Raw genomic sequence first — 19,667 nt, 5'->3', positions numbered from 1 at the left:
TTTTGATCATCATTTTTCACTCCTTTTTCCCATTTCCTAGATTTTCAATTCTCCTAACGCTCTGTTCGGAGTACCAAGAATTAAGAGGCAAGAGTTGTTAGCTCATTCATTCTTATCGCTAGCAAAACGAAGGGATTTTGAAATGACAACATCACCACACTACTCCAAGTAAAATTTTATTTATCTTCATTCCATAAATTTCAAAAAATAGTTTGTATTTAATTTTAACTTAACAAAAGCTCGGTGCAAGCTTGATACTTTGATGAAAAAATTCAAACAAGAAAATTCTAGTCTGGTTTAAGCTCAACTCAAAGTTGAGCTTGGTTAAAAGTTTAATCAATAAATTTTGAATGGTAAAGCTCCACTTAGATTGGCTCAGTACAACTCAAAATCGGTTAATACTTTAATGAATAATCTTGAACAAATGTTTTCAAGCTTGGTTCGAGCTTAGCTCAAGCTTGAGCATGACAAAGCTCAGCTCCACTCATTTGCAGACCCAGTCAAAGGTGTACCTATTGCTCTTGGGCTTATGCCTAACAAAAAATGGTGTGTGCCTTTCTGAACTTATGCCTTTTAAAAAAGCTTTGATGCATTTTGGCCCCAAATCACCTTAAGGCACGCCATTGAAAACGCATTTTATAACACTAGATAATACCATCTAGCATGGAAAATAGAAAGTTTAATGACATCTCTCTGCGAGTAGTAAATACTGGAATAAAGGGAGCAAAAACCTTACCTTCATGGGGGTTACATTATATGTAGAAACACCAGTTATGGGGGTTAAACTTCGATTTTCAGCTGAGTAAAACGCAAGGGCACTCTCTCCTGGCTTCACCCTCACCTATTGAAATCAGCCAAGGGTATTAAGAAAAGCATAGAAATGGAATAGAAGGCATTTCAGTGTGCAAGTTTGTAGCAATGTGCAGGTGCATATTTCATAAAAGAAAAAACCTCTCTTTGTGTGGGAATAAACTTCCATGGCATTCCATCAGCCACATCAGCATTGAACTGCACAACAATCTCCCTATAAGAAAAATGCCAACAGCATTAGAACAAGTCATGCATGGGAAGAAAAACATAGCACACATCTTGATCAAGGTCCATATAAAAACTTGCCAAGAGTGATGGAATAATCAACCTAAAATTTATAAGCATGGACCAAAAAGAAACCACATGAACATGCATAAGCAAATCTCAAGTTTACAACCATGGACCAAAAAAGAAACCGCATAAATATGCATGAACATATATTTAATTACCTTACTCTAGTTGATGGTCCAAGTATTAAGTTAAACAAAGCAAGCATATAAACCAAAAGAAGTCATAGATATGAAAGAGAAAAGATAACTGCTTTGTGACAACATTAAGAAACTAATCGGGACAAGGCTGATGTGGCTATGGTGCTTATTCTTTGCCAGCCTATCATGTTTCTTTCCTCTTTTAAATAAAAAATGTATATTTCATAGTTTTATATCCTTTTAATTATTGCTACCATAATCTTGCCTGAGAGAGAGAGAAAGAGAGAGAGAGAGAAAACACACAAACTAAGCGAAGATATGAAATCATCATAAAAAAACATGAGATTTCATACATAAAAAAATAAATAATTAAAGATATAAAACTTCGCAAAATGAAAAACAAAATTTAAAGAAAATGACCTAGGCCTCTAAATTTATTCCTAATTAGTACCCCAAAAAATGTCATAGCAGTAGTAAATGTAAGCATGAATGAGGAAAGCCCACCATTTATGAGGGAGAATTTCACCTTGTGGTAATTGTACCATCCTTAGAATGTCGAGAAATCTTTTCTTCAACACTCTGGAAAAAATAAGGTCTTGTCATAATGATCAAATAGAGGAATCAAATGGAAAAAAATAAATAATACAATAAAATCAATATCAAACCAGGAAGCTCCCAATTTCACCTCACGGCGCTGAACTGTGCCCCCATACCCTGTAGCTTGACAGAATCTTCTATACAAAGGGACGGCTGCATAGCTACACCCAACCATAGCAAAAACTAAAGCAGTAAGGTATAAAAGCATCTTTCGTGATTTCTCTTCCCTAGAAGCATGAGAAGCATAATGGCGTTGAGTACAATGCAAAGACCAAGGTCTCCCCAAACATCGATGGTGTAGTTGTGAAAACTGACGGCAGCTAGCTAATGACCCCACACTAAATTGGCGTATTGTATTACGACCCCAAATATCATAACCAAGTAGTCGTCCATATCTAGCATCACCTCCAATAAAATTATAATTCAACCCTAGAGCTTCATATGTACACCTGGATCAAGAGAAAAATGTTATCTACAGAGTAGTTCCAAAATCAAGCTATTATCAAGTTGTAACGTACTAACATGTTTCTCTCAGTGGCATATAGCTCATTAGTACATAATCTAGTGGAAAAATTATTTCCCAGAAAAGTTTTCAGCAAGCTATATTCCATCAAGGCCAAGAAAAGTTTTGCTTCAAATGCTAATTATACTATATTTACCTGGATTTGTCAACGATCATATAACGTAAATTCCCATGAAGGTAAGGCAATAGTTGGCTTCTCCTAAAAAGCTTGCACCATGACATTTTTTCTCTTGGGGGGGAAATAGAGAGTGCAAGTACACCTCCTAGAGATCACAAGATTTTCAATAGCACCTAAAAAAGACAAGCAATGAAATCCAAACAGAGTGAAGAATACTTTTAGGATGCGTTTAGGAACGTGAATTTTAATTTGACATGTATCTCAAATATTATATTTCAAATTCAAGAATTTGAAATGCATGCCTTTACAAATTCATTGTTTGGGGCAATATTTAATGCTCATGAATTTAAATTCATGTTTTTAAAAATTCATTGTTTGGATACCTTGAAAACCATGCATTTGACTTCGTATTTAAATTTGAGTTTAAAATCACAAAAATTCCCTCAAATTATAATAAAAAATCAAAATATATAAATAGATATATCAAATTAAACTGTATGCATGCATGTGTGCGTGTGTGTGTTAGAGAGAGAGAGAGAGAGAGATTCACACTATATTTTCTTGAAGTTGGCTATGGTATTAAATAGTTGGGAACATATAAGTATTGTGTAAACACCATCAAGAAAGGATTTACCTCTTCAATAAAATCAAGTCTCCAAGTTGAATATGTTACTTTATTGTGACCTCAATCTTGATAAAAATAAAACAAAATATACAATTGGTAGAAATAAGTAAAATTTTCCTAAGAAAGAACTTCAAAAGCCAATTTTTTTCGCAAGGACCTTGCAAATAGTAGACTCGAATGTTGCTTCAAAGATGTTAATAGAGTAGTTGTTGTTGCCAAAGGTTACCTACAGCCAACACAAGTCATTAGTAAAATTAGTGTAATGGTCCCATAATGAATTGAATTCTTAACCAACATTATCATGCTATGACAAACAATATTTGCAGTAAAATTTTTCAAAAGCTTGAAAATAGCAGCAACATGATGGATTCTAGACAACTAGATAAATTTGAACCTTAAAGAAGGAAATGCACATACACATTGAATAAGTCCATTTTTTCCTTTATATCATCTTGAGCACAAATTGATTATATAATATAAAGACACCACAATAATCACCAAAGAAAATTAGAAATGATTTATTTTTTGAAGGACATGTGCTCAAGTTGTAGGAAAACAAATCGAAAAAGGGCGCCCCCAAGTGTCATGGGCCATATATTTCACACCTTGCAACATAATTTTAACGAGGGAGACAAGTTAGCTAAGCACGTTTACAAAATCTTGTTCAAAGCATTACGCTTGCGCTTGCCTTGTGTCCATGCGATGGGTTGCACTAAAATCCAACTAAATTCTTCGTCTCCAAGGTCTTTCCACTTCACTAAGAACTCATGTCACTTCTTCCTTCATGATGTAAAACTCTGTGTCTACAAGGATGACTTTTAACTTCTCTTATGTCAAGTTGACTTATGCTTGGATCTTCAATGTTGGTGGTGAATGGCTTGAGGCAGCTGACATAAAACACAGGATACACCTTCATCCATGTCGGAGGATCAACCTTGTAGAGGCCTTCCCGACTTTAGCCAAAGACAAGGATTGGTCCTTCATATTTGCGAAATAGTCTCTTATCTCAACCCCATAGGGACCTAATATGTTCAAGATGGAGCTTAACAAGCACCAATCACCAACATTGAACTGCAATAGTCTTCTCCCCTAATTAGCCCACTTCTTCACCCACTTAGAAGTTTTCTCCAAGCAAGCTCGAGCGATCTCTGCATTCCGTCTCCATTTTTTGGTGAAGATATATGCTCTTAGACTCTTTCTTCTATACAGCTTATCCACTTTAAGGTAACGGTGGTTGTTGGCCTATAACAAGCTCAAAAGGACTCTTATTGGTTGTTGAGCTGTTTTGGGAATTGAAATAGAACTATGCCACATCGAGTAGCTACACCCAATTCTTCTAATTGGCAGTGACAAAATGGCCCAAGTACTCTTTTAGTAGCCCATTGAATCTCCTCGTCTATCCATCTTTCTACAAGTGGTAACTCGAAGCAATTTTAAACTGTGAACCAAGGATTCTGAAAAAAAATTTCTAGAAGTTGCCAATGAATCTTAAGACTCAATCATTGATAATGTCTTTGGGAACACCCCAATATTTCACAATATGTTTAAAAAACAACTAAGCAGTCTCCTCTTTTAAACAACACTTTGGTGCGGGTAAGAAAGTATCATACTTCAAAAACCTCTCTATACTCATAAGTGTAGACCCTACATCTCCCACTCTAGGCAGGTTGTTGATGAAGTCAAATGAGACGCTCTTCGACAGTCTAGTTGGTACTTGAAGGGGCTCCGGCAGCCCTGCTATCTTTTTCGGCTCCACCTTGTCTTGCTGGCAATTAAGACCAATCTCAGGTATACTCGACACATCAACACACATGTAGCCAATAATAACCCTGCTTCAACAATGCCAAAATGTTATGCCATCCTGGATTGCCTACCCACATGGTGTCATGACTCTCTTAGCAATGTCGTCCTCAAATCTCTAGCTCAAGACATAAAGATTCGGTTACTATTGTCATTAGCATTCAACAATTCATCTTCTAACCAAAACTGGCATGCTTTGCCCTCTTCCACCAACTTCAAGCAGTTTTGGGCAACTGGATCTTTGGCAAGGTTCTCTTTACTCCCGCATTGTTGTGGTTATCCGTAAGGCTGCAAACTCAGCTTTCCTGCTCAATGCATCTGCTACTTGGTTCATCTACCCCGCCTTGTGCTCAAATAGGAAATCAAACTCCACTAGGAAGTCTTAACAAAGAGCCTGCTTGGGCAATAATTTTGGCTATGTAAAGAAGTTACCTATTTTCACAACAAAATTTGACCCAAGTAGGTAATGCCGCCACACACAAACACAATGTATCATCACTAGCATCTCCTTTTGTCAAGTTGTGTACCTCCGTTCAACTTAACTAAGCTTACGACTCTCATACACAACAGGATGCCCCTCCTATAACAAGACTCCCCCAAAGGCAAAGTCTCATGCATGTATCTATACCTTGAAGGGTTTCATGATTTCTAGAAGAGCAAGTACCAATATCTCATCATGGCATCCTTCAAGTTGCCACAGGCTCCTTGGCACTTCTCTGTCTAGTTCCACCTATGACCCTTCTTCAACAATTTTGTCAAAGGAGCAATTCTTCTTAAAAACCCCTCCATGAACTTTCTATAATAGTTGGCAAGCCCAAGAATGGAATGCAGCTCCTTTACTATCGTTGGGACCTTCCAATCTTAAATAGCTCTTAACTTCTCCATATCCATCAGATATGACATTGCTCGATCACATGACCAAGGAATTTGATGCTCTGCTAAGCTAAACAACACTTCTCTTTCTTCACATAAAGACTCTTCAGCCTGACGAACACCTGCCCTAGATGCTCTTCATGTTCCTCCAAAGTGGAACTCTAAACAACAATGTCATCTAGGTATATCACAACAAGCTAGTTGAGGTACTCATCAAATACCTAGCTCATCAAGGTGCAAAACATCGCAAAGCGTTTGTCCACCCAAAGAGCATCATCAAGAATTCATATGCTCCATACCGTGTCACATAAGTCGTCTTCGATACGTCCCCATTTGCTATCCTCACCTGATAGTAGCCAAACTACGAGCCAAGTTTGGCGAAGTAATTTGCATGACTTAGTTTATCAAACAAATCAGCAATCAGTATAATGGGATACTTGTGTGCACAATCACCTCATTAAGCGCACAGTAGTCCACACACATTCACATGCCTCCATCATGTTTCCTCTTAAACAACACCAAGCTCCAAACGGTGCTTTGGAAGGACGTATATAGCCCGCTTCCAATAACTCATCAAATTGTTTCCTTAACTCTACTAACCCTAGAGGAGTCATCCAATAATGGCACCTTAGCAGGCAGCTTCATTCTTGATAACAACTCAATTTCATGCTCCACACCATGTCCTAGAGGCAAGTTATAAAGTAACTTGTTTGGCATCACAACTTTATACTCATCCAACGCAGCTTAGGTGGTAGTAGTCACTAGCTCTTCGCCTACATCTTTATCCACCACCACGGTGGCAACATAGGTTTGTTCACCCCCCCCCCCCCCCAGGTCCTTTCTTGAGATACATGGTAGAAAGAAACTTCTCATCGTCTCCTTTTTTCGTAACGGCTTGCACCATGCAACGTGGTCTCCCATTAGACAAAGGGAATTGGAAAACGACATCAGTACCTCCTTAGTCTCCCTTAAGAATTCCATTCCAAGAATCAATTAAAAATTAGCCCATGCTTCGCAATTCTTATGTCCTACCCACTACCCATGCTTCCCAATCACCTTCTTGGCTACTCCCAGAGTAGGCTAAGCTACAAAGTTAATCGTTTTTATGTTTCCAATCCTTCTGTAAGGATAAGTTGAGTCTCTGTGCTTCTGACTATGAAACAAAATTTTTGGTTCCCTTAATATCAACCATAGCATAGGGGTTCTTCCCATTGACTCGTAGATCCACAAGCATTAACCCTTTGACTTAGGTAACTTTTGGTTCTTTTTTCTGCCTCTCCAACGCATTGACTAACCACATTGCACTCATCCTCGAGGTTTCCTCGTCATCATACAGTGCCCCCTCCACAATGTAAGCTAGTAAGGCATTGAGTGATGACTTTGGAGGACACTCAACAACTCTGTAAGGACCTTGACATAAGAAGCATGCCATCTTACTCTTACCATTGGGCGTGTTGAATAATCGAGATGACGAAGCTTCCTTTGAAGTTGATGCCTGGTGTCAACTCCCCCACTTTTGGGTTTGTCCTTCTTGAAAGACTTTCCACTGCTTCAACCCCTACCACTCTCTTTAGATATTATGGAACTCTCTCCAACGTAGTCAGTCAAGTGTTATGCAGTAGTTTGTGTGGTGGGTTGAACTCTTTGTTAGTAAAGTTCTGTCCTAGCCTATGGTTTCAATCCCTTAATAAAATATAACAACTTATCTTCTATCCAACATCAAAGCAATAAACTATTTCACATAATCCCTAATTGAACCATTGTGCTTAATCTCTCAGTTTACATTGAGCATTGTACTCAATATTTTCACGAAAGAATTAGGTCTTCAATTGTCTCTTCAAGTCTATCCAACAATCAACTACACAATGTCCATTCTCAATTTCATTGTACTTGGTACGCCACCGCAACTTAGCATAACCAATCAAGTACATTATTGTCATAGATACTTCCACCTGCTCTGAGTCTGCCCTCATCGCACGAAAGTATTGCTCCATGTCTAATAAGAAGTTTTCAAACTTCTTAGCATCACGGTCACCCCCAAACATTTTGGGTCCTGGCACCTTTGTTCCTTTATACTCCACAACATAGGAGTTCCCCACTACAAGAACCATCAAATTTCATCTTTGCATTAAGCTCCGCCATTTGAGCCAATAAAGTTTCTACCATCGCATAGATGTCCTCTGGCATCTCCACCATAGAACCTTGTTAATGTTTTTGTGTCCAGCACAATTAGCAAGTTTGACCATCTCCATAGCCACATTGTTGGTTGTCCAGCCTGCCCCCTCTAGCAATTCAATTCTCTCAATATTGGTTGCCACGGTCTCTTACCAATTCTTAACACAATCTCACAAGGAAGGCAACCAGATTCATGAAGCAAGTAACCAAGCTCTGATACCAATTGTTGCAAGCCAAACATTTTACACCTTGTGAAGGGTCATACGACACTAGCTAAAGCATTCTTGTTTAACTAATCAACCAAAGATTACTGTGGTCTACCACAAAACACATTCACAGCAGTTGAATGGAAAGTAAACAGAAGCAATAAGCAATTCATGAAGGCAAATGGCAAGCAAGCAATAAACATTGAAGCAGCGTAATTTATTAAGAACACCTTCATAAGCAAAGGATGAATTTAGCAAAGGAGGTAAGTAGGCTAAATACGTTTACAAAAGCTAGTGAGTTTTACAAGACTGATGAACGCTTACCCTCCCCTAAAGAGCTTTATATGCTATTTTAGTTGTGGCATTAGGAAACACAAAATTGTCTAAGGAGTCCTACTCCCCTTCTACACTAAAAACTTACACTCAAAGCATAAAACCTATGCTACATTTTTACACAATGGTAACTCATCCCATGCACACAAGGCAAGCAATCACAAGCAAGCATAATGCCTCGAACAAGCTTGGCTCGCGACAGCAACAAGGCTCCCTGCTTCGCAAGGGTAAAAAGAGGGTCGTCACAGTGTAAGTAGCCTTACCCCTGCTTTTACGTAGAGATTGTTTCTTTGGACTCAAGCTTGTGACCTAATTAAAATTTTCTTTTAAAAGAAGGACCTCCTTAGAGTTTTCTTGTTTGACTAATCATAGAGGGACGAAACAAAAAAACAGAAGAGTTACATATGCAAACAATCTATTCAAGTTTATCAAGGAATCTTCTTAAAAGCAGAGACACCAAAGACATTAATTGAAAATACTCCGACACCTATGTGAAGAACATTAAGTAAATAGGTAAAAGAAATTGAAATAAATACAAATTCTCGTCCAAGAACAATTTTCCAGCAATTTTAAAGACTAGGTTATACGCAAATTCATGTCTTCGTGAAATTCATGTTTCAATTATCAATTGAGAAAGGTACAACTATTTGAAGCTAAATCTGTTCACATGTGACAAAACCCAAGCCCAATTGATAAGATGGGCATGATCAATAATAGCTGGGAAATAATTTTCTAAATTGTCTCATAAATTTAACAATTAAACTCTTAAAATAAAAAATTAAAAAAAAAAAAAAAGGTTCTCCTTGTTAGGTAATTTTGCTACCTCTCACATAACCAACCACACATCAGATGCCAAAAGCAATTGGCAAAAAAAAAAAAACAAAAAAAAAAAAAAAACCAGCCCTCATGAACAGTATAGCAGACCCCACCCCCCAAAATCTATACTCTTCTCACATTCAGCAGCAACATTACAATCTAATCCATCGGCCATATGCCTTTCATCATTCAAAAATCTATGGTTACTTTTAAACTAAGCAAAATAAACTTTGAAAAATCCTTCAAACATACGATTAAGTAAAAAGCCAAATATAATGAATTTGTTAAAAAAAAAAAATGAATCTTTTGCTCCTTTTCATATCCCAACACCTAAGATCTTCCATAGATAATTCAAAAAATATATTGTAAACTATAACAACGAAAAAATGCATACGTAAAAAATTCATGCACCTACAAAGTCATGAAGAAGGTCCAGATATAGTTAGATGGGCACATCATAGAAGGGAGCTACCATCATTTTGTTATAAAAAAGTAACAAGCACTACTAATAAACTACTACTTTATTTAAATAAACTCAACGCATTATCTCTTGTTGCCTCATGGTTGGGGATTCAGATTCTTTTTATTTTCTACATGAGCATGCCTTCCTTTTTTTTTGACAAATAAGGGCAACAATAGTTGCTTGCCAAAATACTCATCTGAACAGTCATGAATAACATTTTATTTCTGGGGTTTCTCTCAAAAACATTGTGAAGTAGGACAAGAAGCAAGACCTTGGGAAGATTCATGTTGGAGACTACTTAAGAAGAAATGGATTGATAATTGTTGGGTTTAATTAGTAGTGTACCATATGTTTAGTACTAATTAGAATAGGATAATGTGTATTTGCGGGTTGTTTGTAATATTTGTGTAAAGTTGGGGCATGTTTGTAATGTTATTTAGTTTAAGGGGTTTATGTGCAATTTAATGTAAGAGGCTTTCTTATAAATAGTGTTGTATGAATGCCATGTTGTAGGCAGTTGTTGAATTGTAATTGATCGAGTGTTTTCCCCTGGTATCTCCTCTCTAGTCTCTCCTCTCTTCCCTTTCCTTCCTCTCTTCTAATTTCTCTTTGGCTGCAGAACCTTGATGCTGCCCCCACATCATTTGATATCAAAGCCCAACTTTGATCTCCATTCTTCCATTTCAATCCCCCCATCTTCCCCTTCTCCCTTATCTTCCCTTCTACCATATTCTTCTTCTTCCTCTCTTCTTCTTCTTTCCTTATCTCCTTTGTTATGTAACTTTTCGCTCCCTCTCTGCTGCTGCTGCTTCTTTCTTCCCTTCTTGTCCTCTGGTTTTCTGTTCTGCCCCTGTTCTGTTCTCTCACTCTTTGTTCTGTATTAATCCTCCCTTCTCTGTTCTGTCTTTCTATCTTCTTCTTCTTCTTCTTCTTCTTATCTCTATTTCCCTTCCATCATTCTCCCTCTGATTCTTCTCTATTCTGAAATTTCAGTTAAAAAAAAACTGAACAGCAGTTTCGCAATTCTCAATTTTTCAGAAAATTCCAGCCGTGTCCCATCTTTCGGAACCCTTATTTCCACCATTGATTCTACAACACCACCCACACCATCAAAAACAGACCCCCCAGAAACCCTCTCTCCTAAAATTTCATCACTGTCTGACCAGCCATAAAGCCCCATGCGCCATCTGAAATTCTCCTGCCGCCAACCCATTCAAAATCCACCCTTGCCTGGGTTGTTTTGACACACCACCACTACTATTCAACTCACCCCCCCCCCCCCCCTTCGATCTACCATCCCCCAGAAAATCATCACCTGAGCACCATCTCTAGCGCACTGCATGTGAGATTTCTGTTGGACTTCCTCCTGCTGAAAGGATCGCAAGAAATTGGTTCTCACAACGAGAAATTGGTGTTTTCTCCATGATATTTTGATATGCAGCAAGATATTTTGATTCTGGACACTACATTGCAAGCAAGGGAGATAATTTTTGGCATGAAACCCTATAAATTGTCACTCCAGCATTAAAGAAGAGGTTTTGCTGCTGTAATTTGTCAGTTTTCTTTGTGAATTTGTTTCATTTCAGCAGGACAACCAATATCAAAGTGAATTGAAGATAATTTTTGAGAAATTGGGAGTGAATTTTGTGGGAAATTAAGCATAAATTCAGCAACATGGTGACAAATTATAGGAAAAAGGAATGTCATTTGCCAAACTTTGGGCCCAATCTCAAGCTTTTCAACACCTTTCTCAAATGAGAGAAGGTTTGCAAAATCATCATTCATGGGAGATGCCCAATGAATTTGGTTTCCATAAATGGAGTCATTCATATGCAACTTAAGATTTCCCTAATCCTCTCTTCCTGAAAGGAAGAACGTGAAATTATTTTTCCTTTCCGCAGGGACCAGGAGATTGGATCTAGCCGTAAGAAGAATGCTTGGTATAAATAACGCACTTCTTAATTTTCGACCACCTCAGTCACTACGAAACAAACGCCCCCAATTAGTACAATGGAATGTGTCCATTTATCTATCTCTTGACATGGAGTCATTCATGCAACTTTATCCAGAACCCCATCCAAAGCCTTATATCTTGGATTGATAACACTACCTTACGTGTTTAAAAAAGATGTCTGGTTCTTATCCAAATGGGTGCGCTTACTTTGATGATGTTTGGTGTGATGTAATACCTATGAAGATTGACCATGTACTCCTTGGTTCACCTTGGTTAGATGATTTGGGTGCAGCTCAAGGGCATAGGAACACGTGTCTTCCCATACAATGGGAAGAAAATCATTTTGAAGCCTACTCTACCAACCAAATAGGACAAAGAATCTGAGGTTAGTTATCATTTCAAGGTTACTCAAATTGAAGACACTACAAGCAAGGCACTGGAACTGTTAGAAGACATCCAAAGTCTTTCAAACATTCCTATTGTAGAGTTTGTCATCCTTGATGAGTTCATTGATGCAAATTCTGAAGTCAAGTCTATGGTACTGCCAATGGAACGTGGTTTCTTGTCTCATTCAAGCACTAGCTTTTGAAAAGTCCAAGTTTGCTTCTCCCATTTGATCCTCCAACATTCCAAAATTCAAGGCCAAATTTTTTACAACTAGGGAAGAGTTAATGTAGGACAAGAAGAAAGACCTTGGGAAGATACATGTTTGAGACTACTTAAGAAGAATTAGATTGATAATTGTCGAGTTTAATTAGTAGTTTACTATGTGTTTAGTATTAATTAGAATAGGATTATGTGTATTTAGGGGTTGTTTGTAATATTTATGTAAAGTAGGAGTATGTTTGTCATGTAATGTAGTATTAGGGGTTTGTGTAATTTCATGTAAAGAAGCTTTCTTATAAATGAAAGTCATGTTGAAGGCAGCAGTTGATGAATTTGAATTGGAATTGAATGTGAGTTTTGCCCCTGGTATCTCCTATATCCTCTCTTCCCCTTCCTTCCTCTCTTCTAATTTCTCCATTGCTGCAGAACCTTGATGCTGCCCTACATCACATTGGAGCCAATTATGCAATCTAGTCCAATAAAGACAATAATTCAACAGTTCAGGCTTCAATTTAGAGTTTCAATGTATGTGCGAGCATGTGTATTTGCTACGCAAGATACAAAAAAAAATCATAGTTGAAGAAGAAATAATAATGCTCCTATGTTTTTCACAATCTAAATAGACTCCAAAGCTGCCAAATACTAAATTATATACAAGGAACTTCTGCATTTATGAATCTGCCAACATCAAAGCCTATGAACATGGTATTAAAAGTTTATTTGTAAATTCCTTGATGGGGTTACTTGTTTTAGCCTTAAACAAAAGTTGGATGCCACATTTTTTTTAATGACCCCCTTGAAGAACAAAACAATGGCTCTAGCACTATCATATATATTGAACAACTTCTACACAATGGCGATGGGATATTCATTATTTATGGACCTCAGTTCCTTCATGTGTGGTGATTTGGAGGTGGATGCAGATGAATTCCATATCTTAAGCATAGAACGGTTCATTAGGTACATTGTCACTTTGGCCTTCCAGCCCAAGCATGAATGGATTCTGGAGCATCATGAATCATGACACTGGGTAAGTGCCAAGAGGTGATTGGTAAACTGGTAAAAGACCTCCTGGATCTTGGTCCCTACTTTGAAGATTTTTATATTATCAAAATCATCTTATATCAATGGCTTTTGGCCCATCTAAATTGCAAAGAACAGGATATTTACCATTCATTTTCCCATCATCTCATTGGATATTTAATCTGTGTGAAATTGCTTGCTCAATAAAAAAAGCAACAAAAGGTTTTTTTTAATTATTCTCATAACAGTGTCTTCCTCTTCATCTTCTTCAAGCAGATTGTAGGAACATATGAAAACAATGGTGTAATGTTACAAATGTGATGGCAGGCCATATTTTTAACCCTAAGGGAAGGATCTAAACAGATTCTAGGTAGAAGCAGGGTAGAATTACAGCTTCCAAAGAGAAAGATCTAGCCTTAGGACTTTAACTAAAAATTCTAGCCCTAAGGTTTCCAGTACAGATCAAAACAAAATGATTGCATGATCGCGGGTGTACGTGTAGAATATTTTCAAAGGTGAACAAGGATGAAAAACCATGAAACAGAGGTGGAGCTAAAATAACAAAGACCTACATTAGCTATCGCTGAAGAAGAAGGAGAAGAAGAAGAAGAAGGATTGAGGATCCATTCCTAACTCAAAGAAGCTCTTGTGCATTCTCTTGGGTAGGAGTCTCTCTTGAGTCTCGACAACCAGACTCGCAGCCAAGGAATGCTGTGTGAGGGATTTTGATTTGAAATTCATGAATTTATGAATAATTTCATGTATTTAGTTTGTTGAAATTTGTTAAAAATTCAAATTCACCCTTTAAAAACTAAGCCAAATGGTGTATTTATATTTGTAATCTCCAAATTCAAATACACGACTCTAAATTCATGTTCCAAATAGATCATAAGTCAACTTAACATTATATTTATACCCAGTCTTCAGTCACTCATATACAACTACATAGTTTTATTTAGATAGGTTTACAACTATCATTATCCAATATATTGATCCACAGATAAATAAATAACTAAATAAAGATCATAGGCCAAATTAAAACACTTTCATGATCACACTCATTCACACCATTACCACTTATCTACCACCCTAACTTTAAAAGCCATCAGGAAAGATTAGTGACAAATCCAAAGCAGGTGTGGTGGAGAAATTCAGTCAATTTTGAAACTGAAATCTTGGCGAAGTTTACCTCTTCCAGCACAAGTGGTCTTCAATACCTAGGCGGTCCCTTCTTGTTCCACCTTTTTGTTCCAATGAATGAATCATAAATAAATCATAGATAAAATAATTTATCTGACATAAAAATAAGTGCCATGAGAGTTGAACCTCAATCAGGCATAATATTTGAAAAGGGCACAAGTCCTAGCTTCCTTATGTAAGAAGAAAAAGAAGAAATGTACAAAAGGAGTACAAGTCCTACTAAGAAGAAGAAGAAGAAATACATTGATTGTCATCCTCCTCATCAATTTCGGCCACCAGACAATTCACAGCAGTACGATCATGGTTCTGCCAGAGCTGCAGACGTTAGCGCTGGGAACAGGGTGAACTGTGGTATAATCTAGTAATGGGAAAGTTGCAGCAAATTATTTACAATAATAATAATAAAAATAATAATAATAAAGACTTGGCAAATCTTTTATAAATAATATACTAGTAGAGACCCATGCAATGCATGGGTATTATTTTAATGCACACTAGGAAAAAATGTCCATGCTTTGCAGCGGGACACAATATAAGTTAAAAAAAACAATGTTAAAAATACAATGAGACAATGTTCTTTTGTGAGGTATAAGTGAGGGAGAACAATAGAAATTAGATAGATTAACATGCAGGTGACATTGAAATGACTGACCAATTCATTCAAATGCCTTTACTAAGTAAATATCCAAAACAATCTTAAACTAAGGTGAGTTTTCTAAGAACAACATGCTTTTGAACCAAATGAAATAATATTTACATTTGAAAAAAAATATACATTTATTTAAACCAAAATTTCTAAAGTCATATTTACTTTGGAAATGCACAATCAAAAATTACAAATATAAAAGGGAGAACAAATGGGCTCATTATTTGTTTATTATTTTCAGCTTGCAAATGAGAAAAATATCTTTCATGTATATAATCAAAATTCCAACATGAACTTCCATAATAACAACAGCCGCCTGCCATTACAGTTCAAGGGGAAAAAATATTAGGAAAATTTAATGGTTGCTGAAATAAATAACTCCACTCACATACGTTAAGGTCCAGGATATGCAACATGTGCACCTTGAAATGTAGTAAGACCCAAGAAAGGACAAATCAAAATCAAGAGTGAATTTGCAATATATTTAAGTCTCCCAATAGTATCGGAAGAGCTTAGAAGGTATGACTGCTCATATAGCACAGTGATTGAACAGATGGACAAATCTTATTTATCAAAAGGGCCCTTCCCCCCTCCCCCCTACTTTAGCGTCTACCTCCTTGATCGTGATAAGATCTCAACTTCCACACGACGGGAAAGAAGAAAATTAGATGACCAATGCTTAAGCAAAACAAAATGTATCATGACACAAATCACCTGAGGCCCACCCCCACCACCGAATTCTCACGTGTTGACACTTCAAGCAACCAAAATTATATACAATTATAAAAAGAAAAAATTCTGGCAACAATCTAATAAGTTCATTACTCAAAAACACGAAAATAACGGATTATAATATGGCCTCAATGTTGTTGAATATTCTAATTTTGTGTTAATTATGAGTTATATAAATACAATTCAAAAATAAGGGGCATAGACGTTCATTTACTTGCTTATTGAAACATTGATACAATCCCTAGATGATTGAATTTGCATTCCCCAAGTGATTTCAAACTGTAAAAGAAGCTATTAGAACCATAGTTTACCACTAAAATCAAACAAATACCAACAGGTGCATCATGACATGCATATGCATCCATATCAGAGCAAGAAAGAAGAAAATAATAGCATATTCAGTTACAAATCATAAAATTCAATGAACCATAAATCAAGAACAGCTCAAGTCAGAGAAAAACTCACTCTTATTACATAGTATAGATACAGATTATGGACATTAACCTTTCCACCCAAATGGCAGTAGTTTTGTATTCCTAGAATGATTTAAAATTACAAAACGATGAGTGGGATTTAAAACCGTTAATAAGTTTGTGGAAAAAATATGCGAGATTGAAGCAATAGATTATATCAACATTACAAAAAGAAGAGGTAATTGGAATTACCAATTTACAACATATAAAAATTATATGGTAGATTAGATTTAGAAATTAGAACTTTCACAGTAAACATTAGCCAAAGATGCATAAGCAGTAATAATAGCCAACCTGGCTGCTCTATTTGCCTTCGTCCATGTGTGGAGGGCCATACTATCAATTAAACAAAGTAATGTAAAAAAGAATGGCAACAATAAGAGCCACTTCGCAACTACCATCCATACATGGGACCATTTTTTTTTATGACAGGAGTGATATGGCTGAATGCCATTAGAAATGGCCAAATAACCATTAGAAAAATAAAAAATAAAAATAAAAAAATAAAAACTGGGCAAAAGCCGCAAAACTAAAAGATCGCAATATGGTCAAATCAAAATCAAAGACCACTGAGATCTTATGCCAAATAATAAAGAAAAAGCAACATATAAATGTATTAACTGCATTTTTTTTATAGTAAAAGAAGAATTTCATTAGTAGATTAAGAATATACAGCCAAGAGAATAAGATATCTCCTTAGTAATCTGGAAAGATCCAACTGAAAAAAACAAAGAAAAAACCATAAAACCAAAAAAAAAAAAGAAAAAACACACACACATAAAACCATCGCAGAGTAACAATCAAGGACGAAGCACCATTCATGCTGAATATTAGAAAAGCTTGCTCCCCTTAAAAAAATTCCCGTCCACACACCAAAGAAAAGCCAAATAACGCATCTTTTCCCAAACCAACAGATGCGATGACTTCTTCCCCAAAAAAATATGCGCATTATGCTCCATCACAACCCCCAATATACAGCTAAAAAAGGCACACTTCCAGGGTGCTGACCTATCCAAATTCCTACCAAAAGCAACTGCCAAAAAATCCTCCACTGCCTCTGAACTCACCCACCATTCGCCCAAAAAACCATATAACTTGTTCCATATTCTCCAAATATAATCACAGTGTATAAATAGATGCAATAAAGATTCTAAAAAACTAAAACATAAAACACAAACATCTGGAGATAGAGCCTTCAAAGGTCTCCTAACTTGCAACAAGTTATTGCCATTAATTCTATCAAGTGCAACCAACCAAATAAAAGCATTGATTGTAGAGAGGACTTTTTGGCCTTCCAAATGGGTTTATAGAGAGGAAAAGAGAAATTAGATCTAGTTAGAAAATCACAAAAAGAATTGCAAGAATAAAACCCCAAAGGATTCAAAGACCCATATTGACTATCCTCCTCCGAGGAAAACCAACAATTATTCAACGAGACTAGCAAAGAGGGATGACTCTACAAGTTCCCTATCATTCAACAACCTATGAAAATGAAAATCCCAGAAGACAAAGGACCACCTGGATCAACAACAAAAGATGAAAGGAAACTATTTTACCCTGAGCTCAAGCAAAAAAGGTGAGGCAAAGAAGTGGGCAGAACTACATTCCCCAACCAAGGATCTTTCCAAAAGCGGATATTACTACCCCTTCCCACTAAGAATTTAATACGGGGAATGAATAGGGGATAAATATGCAAGAAAGCTTTCTGCAAACTCTCTAAAGAACATCTAAATCTCAAGTAGTATCCCACCCATTTTCATCTAATCCATACTTTTTCTTTTCTTTTTTCTCTTTTTCCTTTTTTTTTTTTTTTAAGAAGGGTGGCACCTCCATTTATTTATTGATAACCCCTCACTTTTGGCACCTCCATTTATTTTTTAATCCATACTTACTTTATATAACTTTATGCCAAAAGAAAGAATTCTCTAGCATAAACCACCAAAGCCATTTGGCCAGAAGAGCTACGTTTCCATCCCTCTCCCTCGTGTTCATTTCGTTGTTCTTCCTTGTTGTTGTTCATCGCAATTTTGCAGTGCCCATTGCCTCCTCATCGCTCATGGCATGTGATCTCTCCTATTCGATTTTTCTCTCCCCTTTCTACTTTTCCTCTCGGCCTCCAACTTTCTGCTTTCGGCTGCCTGAGGTTTCAATTTTGGTTTCTTCAAGCACACACAAGAACACACATAATTCTATAGCTTGCATTCTAAAAGCCAAATATTAAAGTTCTATAAATTAATCATAACCCACAAAATATACGTACAAATCGGTTCATGGATTTCCCAGAAAAATTGAGTTTAGTTGAGCAAAATATTCCAGGAATTGATTATTCTCAGCCAAAGAAATTAAACAATCAAGAGGTACTTCACAAACAACACCGACTGAACAATTCATCACACCTCGCACATTCAAAAAGCTCATAAGCCCCGATTAATCAGCATAGAACAAAAACCATAAAATAATAATAACCTAAAAACTAATAAAAGAAAATAACAACACACACACAGAGAAGCCAACTCCAAGAAGCTAAAACAAAATATGCCATAATATATAGAAAACCAACCGATGCAGAACCCTGCGCAACTCCGCTGGTGACTGCTTATAGCCGCCGCCGTTGCTAGCTAGTATTAGCGGAGGAGGGAAGCGCGAGCAACTGACGCTCGATTGAGACCTTCTCCAGCTTGAGGGCGTTCAGGGCGCGCCTTGAGCTTCAACGGCCGATTGTTTCTGCTCTGCGGAGCGCTTAGCCCCCTGTTTGGCGGCACTTAATGAAAAAAGTTGTACAAAAAGTTGAGTAATTTTTCTTTTTCTTTAAAAGAAAAATTGACCTGATGTAAAATATTTTTTTTATTTATTAAAAAATATCAAGTTAAAGATACAACTGTAAAAAATTATTAAATTTATATTTAATTATTCTTAAAAAATTGAGTAATTTTTCTTTTTCTTTAACCTCTCGAGAAGCGGTGGAACTCCTGTAATTTTCAAAAAAAAAAAAATTGCCTTTCCTCTCTCCTTCCCTCTCCCTCTATTCCGGATGCCCATGTTTCGCAGACTGCCGGAAAACGCCACTAACGCGCCATTGACGTCTCCACGGCCAGCGAGAACGTGGCATTTTTGCTGTCGTCGTTGACACCAATGTTGCTGCCGTTAACCAGCGAGACGCCGCAAGCGATTGGCTGGTGGGGGTTTACCTCGTCTAGGTCCGAGCTGGGTTGCACGTCGGACGGTGATGGCAGATGATGCTGGTGGCTCAGGTGTTGGATCTGAAG

At 36.9% G+C, this 19,667-nt stretch overlaps 1 protein-coding gene across 35 annotated transcripts in view; it reads right to left on the bottom strand.

Moving 5' to 3' along the window:
* Positions 1-19,246, bottom strand: part of LOC131160299 (cytochrome c oxidase assembly protein COX11, mitochondrial) — a 42,932-nt gene extending 23,686 nt beyond the window's left edge. For 2 of the 35 annotated variants that reach the window (XR_009137981.1, XM_058115802.1), the window contains exons 1-8: positions 18,962-19,246; positions 14,793-14,908; positions 14,540-14,643; positions 2,495-2,649; positions 1,924-2,284; positions 1,765-1,817; positions 952-1,024; positions 737-841 (exon numbers count right to left, since the gene is read on the bottom strand). Coding sequence is in view for 33 of the 35 variants with exons in the window: in XM_058115802.1 (XP_057971785.1) it covers positions 737-841; positions 952-1,024; positions 1,765-1,817; positions 1,924-2,284; positions 2,495-2,580 (678 nt within the window). In the remaining 2 variants the exon portion in view is untranslated. Of the gene's footprint in view, positions 1-736; positions 842-951; positions 1,025-1,764; positions 1,818-1,923; positions 2,285-2,494; positions 2,650-3,110; positions 3,167-3,258; positions 3,328-14,539; positions 14,644-14,792; positions 14,909-18,961 lie in introns of all 35 variants that reach the window. The other 33 variants (XR_009137983.1, XM_058115812.1, XM_058115795.1 and 30 more) reach the window with 32 other exon arrangements.
* Positions 19,247-19,667: the final 421 nt, after the last annotated feature.

The sequence above is a fragment of the Malania oleifera genome, chromosome 7, assembly GCF_029873635.1.
Source record: "Malania oleifera isolate guangnan ecotype guangnan chromosome 7, ASM2987363v1, whole genome shotgun sequence".
Taxonomy (NCBI): domain Eukaryota; kingdom Viridiplantae; phylum Streptophyta; class Magnoliopsida; order Santalales; family Ximeniaceae; genus Malania; species Malania oleifera.
The sequence above is the reverse complement of the archived record's forward strand: the minus strand, read 5'-3'. Positions and strand labels throughout refer to the sequence as shown.